The following is an 18,994-nucleotide window of genomic DNA, read 5'->3' as shown; positions in this document are numbered from 1 at the left end:
GATGATGATGAGATACTCTCTTCTTTGCCCACTCTCCTAGTTTGTTCAATTCCTTCTGCAGCCTCCCTGCCTCCTCAAGACTACTTGTCCCTCCACCTATATCGATCTCATCTGCAAACTTCATAACAATGCCCTCAGTTCCTTCGTCCAGGTCATTAACGTTTAATGTGAATACTTGTGGTCCCAACACTGACTCCTACAGGACTCCATGGGTCACTGGCTTCCCACCCTCGCTTCCCATTCTCTGCTTCTGCCAGTCAGCCAATCCTCTATCCACGCAACTGCCTTGCCCCTATCAACATGGGCTCTTTTCTTATTTAGCAGCCTCCTGTGCAGTACCTTGTCAAAGGCCTTTTGGAAATCCAAATATATCACATCCATGGTTCTCCTGTCTAATTTGCTTGTTACCTCCTCAAAAGAACTCCAACAGATTTATCAGCCATGACCTCCCCTTGATAAAGCCGGGTTGACTCAGCCCTATTTTACCTTGCACTTCACTCCACAACCTCATCCTTAATAATGGACTCTAAAATCTTACTAACAACCAAGGTCAGGGTAACTGACCTGTACGTTCCTTTCTCCTGCCTCTCTCCCTTCTTAACCACAGGTGTTACATTAGCCATTTTCCAGTTCTCTGGGATGCTCCCTGACTAGAGATGCTGAAAACTTACTATCAATACATCCATGATCTCCTCAGCTATCTCCTCCAGAACGGTGTGGCGTAATCCATTCGGTCCAGGAGATTTATGTACCATTAGGCCTTTCAGCTTCCTGAGCACCTTCTCCTTAGTGATGGCCACCTCATTCCCTAACCCTCTTGAATTTCTGCTTCTATTCTACAGCTTTTCCAATGCAAAAACTGATGCAAAGTACCTAATCAGTTCCTCTGCCATTTCTTAGTTCCCCATTACGACTTCTGCAACCTCAGTTTCCAGCAGTCCAGTTTCTGGTCTCTTTCCTTTCGCATATCTGAAAAAAGCTCTTGCAATTTTTTTTAATATTACTTGCTGGCTTAACCTCATTTTTTATCTCTCCACCCTTAGTTTTTTTTAAACTTGTCGTCTGCCAGCTTTTAAAGACTTCCAAATCCTCTGGATTCCCACAAATCATTACCAATTATATGTTTGTTCTTTTGCTTTTATGCTGTTCCTAACACATTGTGTCAGGCACAGTTGTCTCAATCTCCCCTTAGTATATTTCCTCTTCCTTGGGATGAATTTCTGTTGTGCCTCCTGAATTATCCTCAGAAACTCCTGCTATTGCTGCTCCACCATCTTAGAACCTGGGCTCCCCTTCCAATCAACTCTAGCCAGATCCTCCCTCATCTCTTTGTAGTTACCTTTGCTCAATTGTAACACCGTTACATTTCTTTGAAAGTGTTGCTTGATAGCACAATTGACGACCCCTTTGTTTACCTTGCTGATAACTGACATTAGACTCTTACGGTGGTAACTGACCAGGTCGAATTTATCTTGGTTTTTGTGTACAGGATGTAGCTGCACAATTTTCCATATTGTTAGGTTGATAACAGTGTTGTAACTGTACTGAAACAGCTTGGTAGAGGGGAGGCTGGTTATGGTGTGGTGAATCCCTCACTTTTAATTCAAATTTTCAATGGAGTTCTACACAATTATGATTGTTTTAGATTCCATCTTAGTCCATGCAAATATGCAAAAAAGGAGTTTCTTTTAAGTCTTTTTTGAAATATGCAAATTTATTTAGCTTTAGACAGAAATATAACATTGCACAAATATATAGTTAGCTTTTCAGGGCCAGTGGGTAAGTTTAGTTAAAATTTTGAAGTTAACACGCCATTAAAAATTGCTCCCCAGTGCTCTGTAATGGCCACTCACAAAGGTATAAACATAGCCTTAAGGGTAACTGATTTGCTCTGCCAACTATATCCCTAGATGTAGTAACAGCTAACAGACAGCAACATTTTTTTTTAAATGCATCCTTAAAAACACTAAATTGATGACTTGCAATTTTAATTTGGAAAACTGTCAGGAGTATCCTGTCTGCTGCTGCTGATATTTTCTGTCAAATTTAGCTCAGAGTTATCGAGCCAGAGTGAGGGAGTAAATTAATGCCAACATAGATACTATTATTAATCCCATGTCTCTTGGGATAAATTTATTTCAACTGGTGTGCACTTATTCAACTCCTTCACACTGTCAGAATTAGTAACTCCTGACAGGCTCTTCTCCCAATGCAGTCACTGTTTGACATTAGGCTATTCCATCCACAGCTAAAATCTCTTGGAATACACATTGGAATGGGTGCTGTCCAGGACTTACTCCAAATATTAACTCTCTCCTCCAGTACGACTATCTGTTTCAATTCATGTAAAAATACTGTTATATTATAAAAACAGGCATCATTAACAACTGTTAGTTCAGCAAATGTACAAGGATGTTAAATAAAATGTACATGTCATGAGAAAGATCACACACTGCCCTCACTCATGGGGATTTTGGTATGCATTTTCAAATCATTCCTCCCTGATTAGCATAACAAGTTAACCCCTTGAAGTCTAATACCTACTGAGACAGCTTTGTATTATTTAGTCATAGATGACAAATACCTATAACAGCTCAGATCCAATTTACAGACTAACAAGTATCCATTACAAAGTGCACACTCTGAAACACACTTACCTATGAGGTGGAATACAAGGTACTGAAACTACAGGCGCTGCAGCCCGTTTTTCTGCTAAGATCTTCCGTGCTTTCTTCATTTTTAGCCTCGACTTGGCTTTGGCCTTTTTCACTTTCTCTGAACTGGGCCCCTTCCCGTCCTCTCCTTCATCGTCCTCCTCCTCCTCGCCTTCACTATGGGAAAGAGCAGGAGGCTTACGTACTGACCCTGGTGGTGTGTGAATGTCACAGTATGCCGTTTTGCGTACACTGAATGAGGTGCCGTTCGCACCAGTTTCCCGCACAGGCTCCATCTTCATGTACAGTCCCGCTTGCTGTGCACAGGTCACATGAAATGCTGTGTAACAGTTGGCTTTGTGGCACTGGATACATGCCCCCGACCCTCGTTGCTTACAGATATAACAAGTCAACTTCCAACGCGCTGGTGGGATGTGCTCAATACTGTCAATCGGTTCTAGGAAAACAGTGTTTGCAAAGCAGACTTCTGGGATCCACAGGGCACAGACTACATGTGCCCATCGCCCATCATCTGTCTGTTTAAATGCACCACCCTTGTTGGGACATAATGCACAATCTACTGCCCGTGAAGGAGACTGCAGACACCTACGACAAAGCCACTGGCCCTCAGGGATATAGGGGACTCCATAGCATTCCTGGTGTACAGCCAAGTTACACATATCACAGAAAAGAATCACATTGCTATTTTGGCACTCGCCATCATTACAGATACAACAGACAGCATCCTCATCGATCAATGTATTTGGGTCTCCTTTGTTGTGGCTTTCAAAGTAGGATTCTTTCTCCAGCCGATCCATGAGGTACTCAAACACCTCCTGTGGAATAAAGTTCACTCCTTCGTTTTTCCTTTTCTCATTCATGATGTCCAGCCAAACATAGTCCTCCTCATCCATGTCGTATTCAACCTCCTCATCCAATTCCTCTACAGACTTTTCAATGTAACGGTAATATGACAATGGGCGGGGAGGAGCATCTGACGCACTGTGGTCAATTTCACGATAGATCACTTCAGGCAGTTTGGTAGCAGAAGCACTGGTGTTATGGCTGGAGTCCTTGCGCTTATCTTTGTTTTTGTGCTTGTTGGCTTTCGGGGTTGCCGTCGGAGTCTCTGCGTTTTCCTTGTTGCTGTTGCACTCAACAATATCCTCTGCTGTCGTGTCATCCTCTGACAGCACCTCCAGATTATCAAAAATGCTAATCCTGTGCAGCCGTCCTTCAATGTCCACCTCGACCAAGCGCTGCGCCTGAGCATACGTCAGCATCTCCCGGGTCGGTGACTGGGAGATCTCCGACGGGTTCGGAGACTGCTGTGTGCCCGTCCGCGAGTTACGCCCCTTCTTCTTAGGCTTCCGCACTGGGGTTTGCTGAGCGGGGTTGTCATGATCATAGTGGTACAAGTGGTACTCAATGCCACTGTAACTTTTGTAGATTTTCCGACAGCTCTCCACCGGACACTCATAAGGAGGCTTGGTTGCACGCAGGTTGTGACAAAATGTTTTCACATCAAAGTCCAGACCCATCCTGCTATTCCTGAAAACAGAAACAAAAATCCAATCAGTGTTACATACTACATATCAACAGGACAGTCTCATTAGATACAATCTTTTAACATCATCTGAATTACAGAGTTCAAGATATGGAGTTGTGCCACTGGGGAATAGACTCCAGCAGGAAATAAAAATCCATAAGATGGTAACTTTTCTGGAATTCTCTGATATTTCTTTACAAGCTGTGCTTGGTTGTTAATATTATATCCCCAAAATTGAAGTATTTGGGACTTGATCTAATCTAGTGATCTAAATGTTTTTTGAGTTAGGAAGATTACTACCAAGGATAATTTGCATGATTACAGGGTGACAGGTTAGGAGAACAAGTCGAGCGTCAGCTGTACATGTTCTTCACAAGTCAGGTCAGTTTAATGGCAAGTCATTAGACAAAGCACTGCTCTGCTTCAGCCAGATGCTGGAATCACAAAACGTGTCAAAACCAGATATGGTGATGAGATATGTAGTTGCTCATTGAAAATGCTGAGTGGGTATAAGCAAATAAAACAAAAGTATTGCACTTGAGATATTTAACCAATTTAATCTATTTCCAACATGCGACAAGGCTTACCTAACCATTGTAATTTACTCAATAGAGAGCACAGTAGCAACTGTAATAAAAACAGATGGAAAATCGTCACAGGCCATTCATTATTCATGATCTTACTGAACAAGTCAAATACACCACGGTGCCTTGAATGGGCAGGATTCACTCAGCACAATGTGGTGCAAAGACATTGGGTGAAAAGTTTAGTCAGACTGAGCAATGTCACCTGGTAGCAACACACTGCTGTGTTTGAACTAGCTCATGTTTTTTTCAGTGTTGTGCTAAACTGAGCTAGAGAGCATTCAGTTCATTATGACATTAATGCTATTGCGGTGCATGAATGACCGAATGTACTATCAGTTTTGAATCACAGTAGCATGTACTTAAGTTGTAATAAATATGTTTCGTTTAAGATGGTATACTTGTCGACTACTGCACCTGACTGTGTGGAGTTTCATTCAGCACATTAAATGTTACTGTGCTTGAATCATGCAGGAAAAACACGAAAAGGTCAAAAACCGATTTGCATCACAGGTAGACAGAGTGGTAAAGAAGGTGTTGAGCACACTTGCCTTCATTGCTCAGGCCTTTGTGTATAGGAGTTGGAGCATTATATTGAGGTTGTATGGGACATTGGTGAGGCTTCTTCTGGAGTACTGTGTCTGGTTGCGGTTTCCCAGTTATAGGTAGGATATTATTAAAGAGGAGAGGGTTCAGAAGAGATTTACCAGGATGTTGCTGGGAATTGAGGGCTTGACTTATAAATAAAGGCTAGATAGGCTGGAACTTTTATCACCAGAGCTTAGGAGGTTGAGAGGTGTCCGTATGAAGGTTTATAAAATCATGAGGAGTATAGATAAGGTAAATGACAGGTATCTTTTCTCTAGGGTGGGGGACTTCTAGACTAGTGAGCATATTTTTAAGGGGACAGGAGAAAGATTTTAAAAAGACATGAGGACCAATTTTTTTTTACACAGAGTAGTTCATGTGTGGAATGAACTTCTAGAGGAAGTGGTGGATGCGCGCACAGTTACAACGTTTAAAAGACATTTAGATAAATACATGAAACGTTTGGAAGAATGTGGGTCTAGCACAGGCAGGTGGATAGGATGAGTTTAAGATTACGGTTAGCATGGCCTGTTTGGACCGAAGGATCTGTTTCAAAGCCGTACAATTCTATTACTCTATAGCAAGATACCAGAATGGGAACAAAACTAGGAAGATGCACTAATTGGACAATTTAAATTATCCCACACACAGCATTAAATCCATGTCAATATTCCACGTTTGTCTTGCACTCCTGTTTATTGATCCTCTGTTTAATTATGACTGCTTGCAGAACTTGAGAACTTGCTGCGGACTTTTCGGAATTCAACATTGCTGCCATGAAACGAAAGTATCACCTTGGTCACTGAATATATAAATCCCCAAAGAGAGTTCAAACTCATCACTTACCAGAAAAACAGAATGGTAACTTGCAAGGATCCTTAACATAGCACAACTTCAAACACTGACAAATCCAGGGAAATGCTTTGGTATTTTTATCTTTAACTTTTAACTTAAATTTTATAAATTATATTTACTCCTTCCTTTGTGAACCCAGCTCCTTCCTTCTAACATCTGAGCATGAGGTGCAAACTGCTCCTACGATCTAACAGATAACTCATGTTTACAATTAGGATACACACAATTTTGTCCATTCCACAATTTGACTTCCTTGTAGAAAAATACATGGGCTCAACTTAGAGCTTCCTGAACTAGTTATTGACAACTTGCCACATAAGAATTGCCACATGTTTAAGTATGTTGCAAATGTTATTGGTCAAGTGGGCGGTACGGTGGCTCAGTGGTTAGCACTGCTGCCTCACAGTGTCCTCATGTCTCTGTGTGGAGTTTGCACATTCTCCCAGTGTCTGTGTGGGTTTCCTCTTGGTGCTCCGGTTTCCTCCCACAATCCAAAGATGCGCAGGCCAGGTGAATTGTCCATAGTGTTAGGTGCATTAATCAGGGGTAAATATAGGGTAGGGGAATGGGTCAGGGTGGGTTACGCTTTGGAGGGTCAGTGTGGACTTGTTGGGCCGAAGGGCCTGCTTCTATACTGTAGGGAATCTAATCTAAAAGAAAAGCAAGTTTGTCTCCTTTCATGCAGTCAAAAATCTGAGAGTTTGAAGACTAAATCCATTGCTGTTTCAAATAATTATTAATGGAATGACATTATGGATACTTAACCTTGCCACTGCAAAAACAACTTATCAATAGACATCTCTCAGTGCTTTGCAGGAGCATTATCAAATTATAAAATTTGCCATGAAGCCACATAAAGCAATATAAAGTCAAGTGAAAAATCTTGGTCACATAGGTTTTAAGGAGCATCTGAAAGAAGCAGAGATTACTCCAGGAGTTTAGATAGGGAATTTCAGAACTTCAGGCCCAGGAAGTGGCTTGGCTGCCAAAGGTAGAGTGCATTAAAAAGGGCTGTCCAAAGGCTAGACTGGGGGAAGTACAGAGATATCAAAGGATTGTTTTGCTGAAAGTGGTTGACAAAGATGGTTAGGAGACAGACCATAGAGAGATTGGAAAACAAGGATTAGAGTTTTAAAAACTGGTGATTGCTAGGAGCCCACGTAGGTCAACGAACTGGTGAGTGATAATACCTGTTGAGTTAGGAAGTGAGCAGCTCACTTGCAGATAAGTTCAAGTTTACAGGGGTCCCAAGTGGGAGGTTGGTCAGGCCAGCACTCGAACAGGCTTTGGTACAAGCTAATCGTATATTCATAAAAAGACATAACAAGTGATCTGACATAAAAGTAAGACTTTTTCCATTTCATAGCATCGGTTACACTTGTTAGTTAAATACACCATACCAGCCAGGACTGCGTTTGCAACCCTGATGGTTTCAATGACACAGCCACTGGTACTGGCTGCAGAACAAGCAGTTAAACCACTTGCTTTGCAAACAAAGAAAGAGACATGTAGAACATTCAGCAATACATGTTTTTTTAAATACTACATCTGGGAGTGCATAAACTCACTGGTATATTTTTCCATTAGATCTTACTTTGCACAAAACATATCAGAGTGGAATACCCTGAAACACCAGAACATAATCAAGCCAAGTGTTTCCTACTTGTCTTCTGGCTTTTACCTCAGGGCAGAAGCGATCAGAAAGTTAAACACTTCCATTTCAGTTTAGTTCCAAAAAAGCCAAAGAAATTACTACCGAAATAACTTCTTGATGCAAAGCACCTTTGCAGTGGTCTGAGACAGGCTGACTTGATAGCTGAACAGCACAAACAGCACCAGTCATTCAATAAGCCAATCTAGAGCAATACCATGGAAGATCATGGGCGGCACGGTGGCACAGTGGTTAGCACTGCTGCCTCACAGCGCCTGTAGACCCGGGTTCAATTCCCGACTCAGGCGACTGACTGTGTGGAGTTTGCACGTTCTCCCCGTGTCTGCGTGGGTTTCCTCCGGGTGCTCCGGTTTCCTCCCACAGTCCAAAGATGTGCGGGTCAGGTGAATTGGCCAAGCTAAATTGCCCGTAGTGTTAGGTAAGGGGTAAATGTAGGGGTATGGGTGGGTTGCGCGTCGGCGGGTCGGTGTGGACTTGTTGGGCCGAAGGGCCTGTTTCCACACTGTAAGTCTAATCTACAAAATCTAATCAGCCAGTAATCAATAAAAGGCTTGAAAACTAAATGTTCATGGAGCAAAGTGGAATTGTAAAAGCTACAACCTTTCTTTAGCAATGACAGATGCAACTCAAGTGATAATCAACCACATTCAAAGTGAAGTGATTCACATAGTCACATCATCTGTGCACAGCATTGTGTTCACCCAGGGATGCCAGATCCAATGTTGTCTGCATAAAACAAACATCCATGGGCAATGCCTATAAAATTGTGCAATACCACAAACATTTTCAAGTTCAGTGTTGTGTGCACAGCAGTAATTGTCAGATAAACAACACAATAATCTGCCTGAAATATTTCAAATCTAATGCTTGCACCAATGGGACGATGGCAGTGTAGTGATAAAGTCTGTGAACTAGACTAATCTAGTCTAATGCTCTGGGGACATATCTCACTACAGCAGCTGGTAGAATTTGAATTTGGTTACTGCATTTGGAATATAAAACTGTCATTGATTGTTGCAAAAATCCATTTAATTCACTAACTTTCTTTCGGGAAGAAAAACCTGCCATCCTAACCTGGTTGGCCTATATGCGAGTCCAGATCGATAGCAATGTGATGACTCTTAATGCTCTCTGAAATGCCTTGCTAGCTACTCTATTCAATGATAATTAAGAATGGCACCAAATGCTGGATTTGCCAGCAATGCCCACATTCCATGTATGAATAAAGAAAAAAAATACTCCACACACAGAACACATTAGCAAAAATGTAACTTCATACGTCATTCTGCAAGCAAGACATTGACCACATTTGCAATGGTGCTTTAAACACCATCCTTCATACACAATAAAGAACAAATTTGACTGCAACCAAATGACAAATCAGTACCAACAAGCATCTGACTCCAATTCTATCAGTTTCATTCATCATATATTCACAAAACTGCAAGTTAACCTTTAACTCCAACAATGACATATCAGGGAGATAGCTCTTAGTTTGGCAGAACACACATAAGCATAACCAGCTCAATGATAATAGCAGCATTAGCCTGCCAAATCAGCATACATGCACAATAATTGTGAACTAAATTCAACTATTTGCTGAAAAACCACATCAGCCATAGTGACACTTGGATCCTTTTGGCAGCCTCAACAAAACATCAGCTCTGCAAATAAATGACAAAACGTATCAAAATTAAAGTTGTTCTTTGAGTTTCCTTCCGTCTATCAGCATATTGTACAACAAATATTTATAACTGAGGAGCAGGAGTTGGACTGGCTAAGCATTTAAGAATAGAGCAACTGAAAAACATACATATTTAAGTATATTACCAAGTTAAGAGGATGGATCATTTCTGTTGTGCTCCTGTGGTGATGTCAGTGTAGAGAGGTGATGGTGTGTGTGATTAGATGATGGGGATTTGCAGTGTGCTGTTCCAGAGCAGGCCCATCACCACCAGTCAGTCAGTAAAGGAACCAGGCTGTGGGCTCCATAACAACAGCATCTCTCCCATGGGCATGGGCATCCCCACCCCCACTCACACACAGAGGAAGCCAGGGTTCAGGAGGAGACTGAACACAGAGCCAAACTCACACAGACACAGAGTCCAGACCTGCTCCAGCCTCTCCTACCCTCTCTCTCTGTTACCAAATGGCTCTTTCCCCCTCAGTTTGAATGTTAACCCAGGGTTCCACTCACAAGATGGAACAAAGGCGCCTCCTCCACCAACAACTGACTCTGCATTCAGTATACAGCACATTCAACACAATCCACACCACATTAATTTCCTGGAACAAAACACGCAAGGCGCAAAGAGGAAAATCTGACTAGAAATATATGCATTGCGACGATTTGCCCTGGTCCATTTATTCTGAGCGCTCACAAGCAACTCTGTTTTCCAGCTGCCTGAATTATCAGAATGAATGAAAGAAGCGAATCTGCTGGGAGTGATGGGGAGTGACATTCCGGAGAGCAAATGCAGTGACTGGTTTATCACCCGCACTTTCGAAAGAACTAATTCCGAAACGGACACTCAGTGGCAATGGCAACAACTGGAAATAAAAGTACAAATAACATATTCTAAACAGAAGGGGAGAGTGCCGGGTTTCTTTCTATGTGAGATGTCAGTTGCCGGCATGATTTAGACGAATCGGTTGACGCGGATGGTGAACTGAGTGGATGCGTTTGCGGTTGGTGAGGGAGGCGGGGCGGGGCTCCCGTAAATTAGTTCAAATGTAATGGTTTCAACTCGCTACGATGTCGCTGGGCGGAACCCGGGATCGCGGGGGCGCTCGGTGGGGAGGGAGTAGCAAACGACCGTTGTCAAGGCGGGCGGCAGCGAGGGAGGAAGGGGATGATGATGGGGGGGGGGAGAAATGGCTGCGGTTTCCAGGGAAACCGGTTCCTTTCAGCGGAGGCGCCGTGATCGCAGTGGGGGTGAAAGGTCGGAGCTGGGGGTGAAAGGTCGGAGCTGGGAGGCAGAGGCTCTCAGCAGGAATGCGGCAGTCAGCACAAAAACTCCAGCCTGGGCCTTGGAACCTGTGCTGCAGTTGCCACTCACACCGAGAGCGATCTGATAGATTTATATATGAGCCAGCCTTGTCGCACTGAGAAGCGCGAGGTGAATTCCTCCCAACCCCAGAGGCCGGTGACTTCTGTCGCGGAGCGGGTTGTGTGAGTTTGATGAAGCAAAGGTATGAAGCTGGAGAAAGTGACCGGCCGTCCCGTTGTGTGGGACAGCGATGTTGCATTGTCTCATAGAATCCTTCCGGTGTGGAAGCAAGTCATTCGGTCCATCCAATCCACACTGACCCTCTGAACAGTATCTCACCCAGACCCCACACCCTGAATTTCCCATGGCCAAGATAGTGGAACCATTAACAGTGCAATGATAGAACAGGACTTAAATCATAACTGTCAATCAATGTTAGTGAGATTTGAAAGCAAATTATTCCTTTACTTTTACAGTAACTTGTTGAAGTGAATGAGATGTTTTCAAACAAACAAGTAGAAGATTTACATTGTTCATACTTCTAGAACAACTCAATTACGTTCTTTAGATGATGCCTTGAATGGATGACAGTAGTCATGATTTGGAGATGCTGGTGTCGGACTGGGGTTTACAAAGTTAAAAATCACACAACGCCAAGTTATCATCCCAGCAGGTTTATTTGGAAGCACAAGCTTTCAGAGTGCTGCTCCTTCGTCAGTGGTTGTGGAGTATAAGATCATAAGACACAGAGTCTTACAATCTTATACTACACAACCACCTGATGAAGGAGCAGCACTCCAAAAGCTAGTGCTTCCAAATAAACCTGTTTGACTATAACTTGGTGTTGTATGATTTTTAACCTTGAATGGATGAATTGGTATATGTGGAGTAGAGAATAATTGGGAGAGCTGCTTTTCATTACCAAACAGCAAAGGGTTGTTTGTGACCCTTGTTTCACCCCAAGATGAATGTTAACCATCTACTTGCAAAATTACTATGATTTACAATTTCAATCTCTTTCACTATTGCTCTATTGAAGTCATCTCATTCACCCCTTTAGACTTGACTGTTTCAGTATATTCTCCTGCATGCCCTTGCACGTTCTACCCTCCTTATACTGGAAGTCATCTAAAGAACATAGGCAGCAGAATTGACTCTCACCGTATCCTATTTATCAATCACCTCTATACTTGTTGACTTATATTGACTCCCAACTAACACTTCAACTTTTAAAATGCTCATGTTCTCCCCTCCCTTTCTTTGTGATTTTCTTTAACTTTACAGGCCCCTGAAAGCTGCACTTTTCCAAATTATCTAGCTTCTTGACCATTCCTAATTTTCTTCACACTAACATTGACACTGTCTTTAGCTGCCTACACATTGGAATGCCTTCCCTAAAACCCTTTGCCTCACTTTTTCTAACCTTTTTTGCTTACCCCTTGACCAAAGGCCCTGCCCTAATATCTCATTATATGGTTTGATATCACGTTTTATTTGATATTGTTTCTGTGAAGCAACTTGCCTTTTTATCTAAATGCTGGCTAGTATTCACATTGCTGAATGAGGCCTGTAAGTCATGTTTGTCTCTGTATTCACAGATTGTTGTTTGTAGACCTGGCTGAATAACATCCCTTTGAAGTGAACTCCGAGATGAAGGGACAGCTGCTCAGTGTGATGTGTTCCCGTGTATCTTGCTTTCATGTTGCAAGAAGCAACAATCTTCGAGTGCGAGTTTACTGCTCACAGCCCACCCAAAAACCCATCTCCAGGACTCCATATGAAACCACCGGTGCTACGCAGCTGAAGTGGGTGGAACTGAGCAAAGATTTAAGCAAAAAGGCTGTAGAGCATATTCGAATCACAACCAATTCCATGTGGGAGAAATATGAGGAGTTTGTTGGACTGAAAGAGGTGCAAGAGGCACAGTTCAAAGTCACTGAGGTATTGTGCTGCTGCTTTCATTTGCTATTTATATGCTGATATGTAACCTGTGGTCCAGATAGATCAATTGTGAGTAGTACCTAAAAAAGTTAAACCTGTTCTCATTGGCAAGAAGAGAAAGTGAAAGAATTTTAAATTTTAATTTAATTTTAAAATTTTTACTTTTTTGTGGAATGTAGGCGTCACAGTCAAGACTGAATTTATTGCCCATCCCTAATTATCACTGAACTGAGAGGCTTGCCTGGCCATTTCAGAGGGCAGTTAGGAGTTAACCACAGGCCTAGACTAACGTGTAGGACAGACCAGGTGGGGACAGGAGATTTCTTTCGTTAAAAGACGATTAGTGATGAGTTTTATGACAATTGATGATAGTTGACATGTTCACCAGCACTCAGACTAGCTTTATTTTGCAGATCTATTAACGGAATTCAGACTGCCATGATAGGTTTAAATCCAGGGATCTAAAGTATTACCCTGGGCCCATTGTAGACTGCTGGCCAGTACAGTTAAGGATTTGAATAGCAGAAAGATTCTCAAAAATCCACAAGAACTACAGATGCTGGAAATCTGAAATAAAAACAGAAATTGCTGGAAGATCTCAGCAGGTCAAACAGCATCTGTGGAAAGAAATCAGAGTTATTGTTTTGTGTCCAATGACCAAGTTTTATTCCTGGTCTGTGCTGACTTTGCTGGCGGCACACCAAGTGGTCTTAACACCATTTACCAAAGGAGTTTAAAAAAGAAAGTTAGGGGTCCTGTGCATCATGCAGCACAAGACCATAAGAAAAAGGAACAAGAGTTGCCATTCAGCCCCTCAAGCCTGCTGCACTATTCAATATGATCATTACTGATTTGACATTCCTCACATCCACATTTCCATACTTGTCCTGTGTCTCTTGATTTCCCTATAAAAAGAATGGAATGACCCCTGTTGTAATATGTATGCATGCAGATATAAAATGACTGTAAAGAGCGTACAAGGTGGAATTTTATTGTATATTTATATATACGTGTTTCATATGCTGGAAATTTGAATTTGCAACTGAAAGCAGTGGACACAGTCAGCAGGTCAGATAGCATCTGGAAATTAACAACAAAGTTAACACTTCAATTCCAATGAAGGTTTATTCCTGAAATACAAAGATTGTGGTGTGTTAGCAAATGAAAATGGGATTCGATTATATAAACCAGGAGGTTGTTTTGATTATGGCTTGATGTCAAACCACTGAAAGCAAGTGTTACATCAAATCATCATTAATAAATAGTATCTCTATCATCTTTGACAAAACTTTTGGCCACCTGTTACTCAGTGTCAAATTTTGTTTGTTAATACTCCTGTGAGATCTTTTGTTGCATTAAAAATGGCATGTAAATGCTACCTTCTTCCAGCACTATTAAATCTGAATAATGTTTTTCGTCACTACAATACACTGGAACTATCCAAAGTAAACTAGAGTTCCAGTGTAAAAAGGCTCACTATACCAAACTTGTTTTGATTGACTGGGTGTGCTACTTCTGTCAGGCAGAGAAAGCTTTCATGGTGGCTCGAGGTGTTGTTCGACAGAGTCGGGAAACCCTTGAAAATCAGCAGTCGAAACTGAAGGAAGTTCGAGACAGATTAGACAGAGTCTCACGAGAGGACAATCGCTATCTAGAACTGGCCACACAGGAGCATAAGTTGCTACAGGTGAGGAAATGTTTTTTTTCCATTTTACTTCTCGATTTTACATTGTGTTCCTGCTAAGTTTTGGGCTGTTTGTAAATTAAAATAGTACAAAGCATTTGACCTTTTTTTAATGAAACAAATAATGGGGTGACAGCGAGAAGTATAGAGCAAGTTAAGGATCTTGGAGAGAATGTCGTTCTTTGAAAGTAACAGAAGTTGATACAGTGGTTTCAGAAGGCCTAAGAAGGCCCTTATTAACCATCTTATTGATTTTATCAGAGCAGAGAGGTTTCTTTTGCTGCACCTGTATAAATCATCAGTTAGACCACAAAGTGAGAACCATAAAGAGACAGTTTGACCCATTGCATCTGTGCCAGCCAAGAAATGTAACTATGCAGCCTAATCCCACTTTTTAGTTTTGATGTGTAAAACTGCTGCTTTCACATCAATACAGAAGGAACGCAATTGCCAGAGCGGATATAGAGGATATTTATGAGGAGGTTGCTAGAACTGGAAAATTGCAACAATGAGGGAAGAAACTTGGATAGACTGTTATTGTCTCTTTGCAACAGAAGAGGTTGAGACATGGTTTGGTTGAGACGTACAACATTGTGAAGCACCTGGATAGAGTGGATGGGAAGAACTTGTTTCCTTTTCAGAGTGCTCAGTGACTATAATATGGATTTAGAGTGAGTGGATGAAAAGTTAGAGGGGTGACGAGAAAAAGCTTTTTTGCCGAGAGGGTGATTGGGGTCTGATAAATTCTACAGGTTTACAAATCCAAGGTTAGAAAGTGGGATTAGGCTGAACAGTTCATTTCTTGGACGGCACAGAAGCAGTGGGCCAGATGGTATCTTTCTGGGCTGCAAACATTCTAGGTTTTCTTTTAAATCAGTTTGCTAGTGGAGCAATTGGGATGTATACCTGAACTTCCTGACTCAGACATAGGGACACTACCACTGCAACCACAAGAGCCCTAGATATTTTCTAATCAAATGTTAGAGATGTTATGACACACATCTGGAGGAAGTTGACTTGAACATGGGCCTCCTGGCTCAAAGATAGGGTAACTACCACTTTGCACAAGGACCCTGCCATCAACGTTTTATGACAGTAATATATGATAGAATTCTGAATACAGGTTATTCAGAACGAGGTGGGTGGGTATTGATTATTCAAACGAGGTGGATGAGTACTATTTCATTCGGATAATTGAATATTTGCTTAATCGATTCAATGCCTTTCCTCTGGGGCTCAGGAGTTTTCTGTTAAATCTGCTCCCTGTTCAGGAGACTGATGCACACTGCTCGCAAGGCCCTGCCTCCCCAACCCCGTCTGCTCCATGCCTGCCCCCAAAACCCTGTCCAACGGAACCTCGCCCGCACCCCAAACCTGACCAACATTGTCCCCCCCCAAATCCATCCAACACCGGCCCCAACCCTGTCCAACACTGCCTCCTCTGCCCACCCCCCCCCCCCCAACCCTGTCCAGCACCACTCCCCCCCACTTCCCATGCACCCCAGCCACCACCTCCCCTCCAGGGGAGCCGGACTGGACACCAACAGTAAGACTGCTGCTACCTTTCTGGGCTAAGTCTCCAAATAGCGCACACATTTACATAGTCAGCCCCACACACACAACCTTTTTAATTGCAACTTTTTGACAAGTTCCACCTCTGCCCTGTACAGGGCAATGTTAGAGAGAATACCTGGGGAAAGGGGGTTTAGCATACGCCGCTATGTAGAACTCCAGGGAAAGTGTGGGGAGAGGGCAGGACGTCTGTCATATGGTGACGATGCCTGGGTTCCCATCGATGTCCAGGACTGTTCTTGGCAGAGATCGTTTTTAATCAGTGTAAACAAAAGACACAATCACTGTTGAAACAGCTCATTCATGTAATGTTTCTATCAGGACCTTGAGATCTCCTTCAGATAATCCGATATTTGGATAACTGATATTTGGATAATCGAGGGAGCTGTGTAATCTGATCTGAATAATCTGAACCCAACTTTATTTTAGCCGCATTACTTGTCCCCTCACGTAATGTTACCTGTCCTAATTTCTTAAATGGAAAGCGTAAAATTAAGCCTCCTTGTAATGTTCTTTTTTTGATCAGGAAGAGCGACGGCACCGAACAGCTCATGAAAATGCAGAGGAGCTGGAACGTGAAACATTCGCTCTCTTTTCTGCAGCAGTGCGAGAAAGCCATGAGAAAGAGCGGACTAGAGCAGAGAGAACAAAAAACTGGTCTGTGATTGGGTCTGTGTTGGGTGCAATGATCGGGGTTCTGGGATCAACCTACATCAACAGAGTTCGCTTGCAGGAGCTGAAAGGATTACTTCTTGAGGCACAGAAAGGGCCAATTAACTTGCAAGAAGCTCTTAAAGAGCAAGCCTCCGTACACCAAATTCAAAGCCAAGAACTCAGTACACTTGTAACAAGTCTGAAGGAACTAGTACATGATGAAAGTGCATTTCAGCAAGCAGGTAAGGAGGCCACCGCTAAACTGAAAAAAGCAGAATCTGGTCTGAAACCAGATCATGTCATGGATGCTTTGAAGAAACAAGCAAGCTCCTCAAAACAGACCAGTGCAGCATTAGAAGGACTAGAATTGAAATTAACTGGTGTGGAACAGGCACTTGGAAAGATGGCATCTGACATTAAGACAGTAAAATCTGCCACACAGGCTAAGGCATCACAGACTGTTTCTTCAGGATTGACACAGGATTGGCAGATTCTTGCTACAGAGAATATGATTGATGGCTTAGCAGAGACTGAGAAAAGGCTAGAATCACATATCCGAGCAAATTCTGTGTATAACACTGTACTGACATATGCTGCATTCGCCCTCACCCTGCCAGTGTTATATGTGCTTTTCAAAGGGAATTGAAAGACACTGCAGTGCGTGAATGTTGCGTGTAGGCTTTTTGCTGTTTGAGAAAAGTGGATATTATTTTCCAATAATTGGGACAATTAGTTTTGGCAATTGAAGTTTTTTTTAAAATTTTGTGAGCAGTATTATCTTGACCTTGTTCTTTTTTATCTTTAGAGAGAAAGAACCTGTGTTTAAATAGCCTCTCACACCCTTTGGACATTTCGCCAATAGATTGCTTTTAGAAATGAGTCACTGTTGTTATGCAGATCATTCAATATTGCTAGCCAACTGAACACTGGAATAAGAAGCTTCAAACCTAAGGATTCACTTTATTTTCACTTTTAATTCCCATTTGGAAAATTCCATAGGGAAATGCATTTTGGGTGCATTGTTCTTGTTAAAATAAATTACATAGTAAATAATAGACAAAGTCACAAATCTATATTTAATTTAAAATGTGTTAAAACAATTGCAGGGATATTCAAATAATCAGTCAGTGAACCTATCGAAAACATATCCTCGCCTATACATCAGCTTTAGTTATATGTTCAGCGGGAGAATGGCGCATTTAAGTTCAGGAGTCACTTTGATCTGCATCTGAGGAATTATAGTCTTTGAAGGCGTCCAGCAGACCTACCAAGACAACAGGTAATTCTCATTATTCATGACACCTTTTAGCAAAACTCTTTCAGATTTCATCAAAGTAGATCAACTCTTTAAAACCTTTCTTGCCCACTTTACTAATCTCTGTACTCTTAAGCAGTAAGTTTCCTGAAGATAGCTGTACTTGGCAAGGCTTCCAAAATTGAAAGCAGTCTTCACTATAGCTGTAAAGTAGAGTTCACAATCGTAGAGTCAACTCAAAGATTTTAATTTTCTAAGATAATATAATCATGTAAGCCCTTTGACAACCACAGTCTACATTCTTCTTGCCAATTCAAATTATCATTATATAAGTGATGAGAACTCCTCGAATCCATTAGGACAATTCCAAACCATTGTTTAAACTCCAGGATCATCTCAAATCAGATTTCTCTGCTCTCTGGGAGATTCACTTCAGCTTTTCTAAAATGTCTGGCACAGAAAACAATATCAATGTGATCTAATGCTATTTAGTACAATGGGGCAAGTGTCGATCATTCTAGATTGAAGAAAAATGAGACAACTACTAAAAAAAAACTGCTGGTAATTTGCTTGGAAGTTGAGAATTTTAAAAAGGCATTGGTTTTTATGCATTACACCCACTTCCAAATGGATGAAAGATAAGGATAGATGAAATAGGAGCAGGAATTCCTGTATATCTTGATTTCTTGAGACCATGGAGCATTTGTCTATATGGATAATAGATATTTAGATCAAGAGATTCTTTTACTGTAAAGGAACGTTTTATTTCAAAATACACCAGATACATGAAGACTTGTTTTGCTTCACAGAAGAGATAAACTTTTAATTGGATAGGAAGGTTTAAAAATCAAAGCTTTGCAGTTATCCAAATGAAAAGTTTTAAAGAAAAGATTATAATGATTCTAGAAAGAAGTCAGGCAATTTGTCACAATTTCTGCCTCCAGTAAAGTTTGAAAACTGTTTTCAGTGACGTTCAGTGACATGCAGTCCTTGTGT

General features: G+C 41.8%; 2 protein-coding genes across 3 annotated transcripts in view; one reads left to right on the top strand and one right to left on the bottom strand.

The window, feature by feature from the left end:
* Positions 1–10,117, bottom strand: part of brpf1 (bromodomain and PHD finger containing, 1) — a 54,094-nt gene extending 43,977 nt beyond the window's left edge. For both annotated transcript variants that reach the window (XM_060835449.1, XM_060835450.1), the window contains exons 1-2: positions 9,733–10,117; positions 2,658–4,205 (exon numbers count right to left, since the gene is read on the bottom strand). In XM_060835449.1, the coding sequence (XP_060691432.1) occupies positions 2,658–4,195 (1,538 nt within the window). In that variant the 5' untranslated portion in view covers positions 4,196–4,205; positions 9,733–10,117. The remainder of the gene's footprint in view (positions 1–2,657; positions 4,206–9,732) is intronic.
* Positions 10,118–10,875: 758 nt separating this feature from the next.
* Positions 10,876–18,325, top strand: ccdc51 (coiled-coil domain containing 51). The gene is made up of 4 exons (XM_060835109.1): positions 10,876–11,094; positions 12,491–12,833; positions 14,356–14,520; positions 16,616–18,325. Exons 2-4 carry the CDS (start codon positions 12,543–12,545, stop codon positions 17,387–17,389), a joined length of 1,230 nt encoding a protein of 409 aa, XP_060691092.1. The 5' UTR covers positions 10,876–11,094; positions 12,491–12,542; the 3' UTR covers positions 17,390–18,325.
* Positions 18,326–18,994: the final 669 nt, after the last annotated feature.

The sequence above is a fragment of the Hemiscyllium ocellatum genome, chromosome 14, assembly GCF_020745735.1.
Source record: "Hemiscyllium ocellatum isolate sHemOce1 chromosome 14, sHemOce1.pat.X.cur, whole genome shotgun sequence".
Taxonomy (NCBI): Eukaryota; Metazoa; Chordata; class Chondrichthyes; order Orectolobiformes; family Hemiscylliidae; genus Hemiscyllium; species Hemiscyllium ocellatum.
Note: the sequence above shows the minus strand (reverse complement) of the source record. Positions and strands in the feature narration are given on the sequence as shown.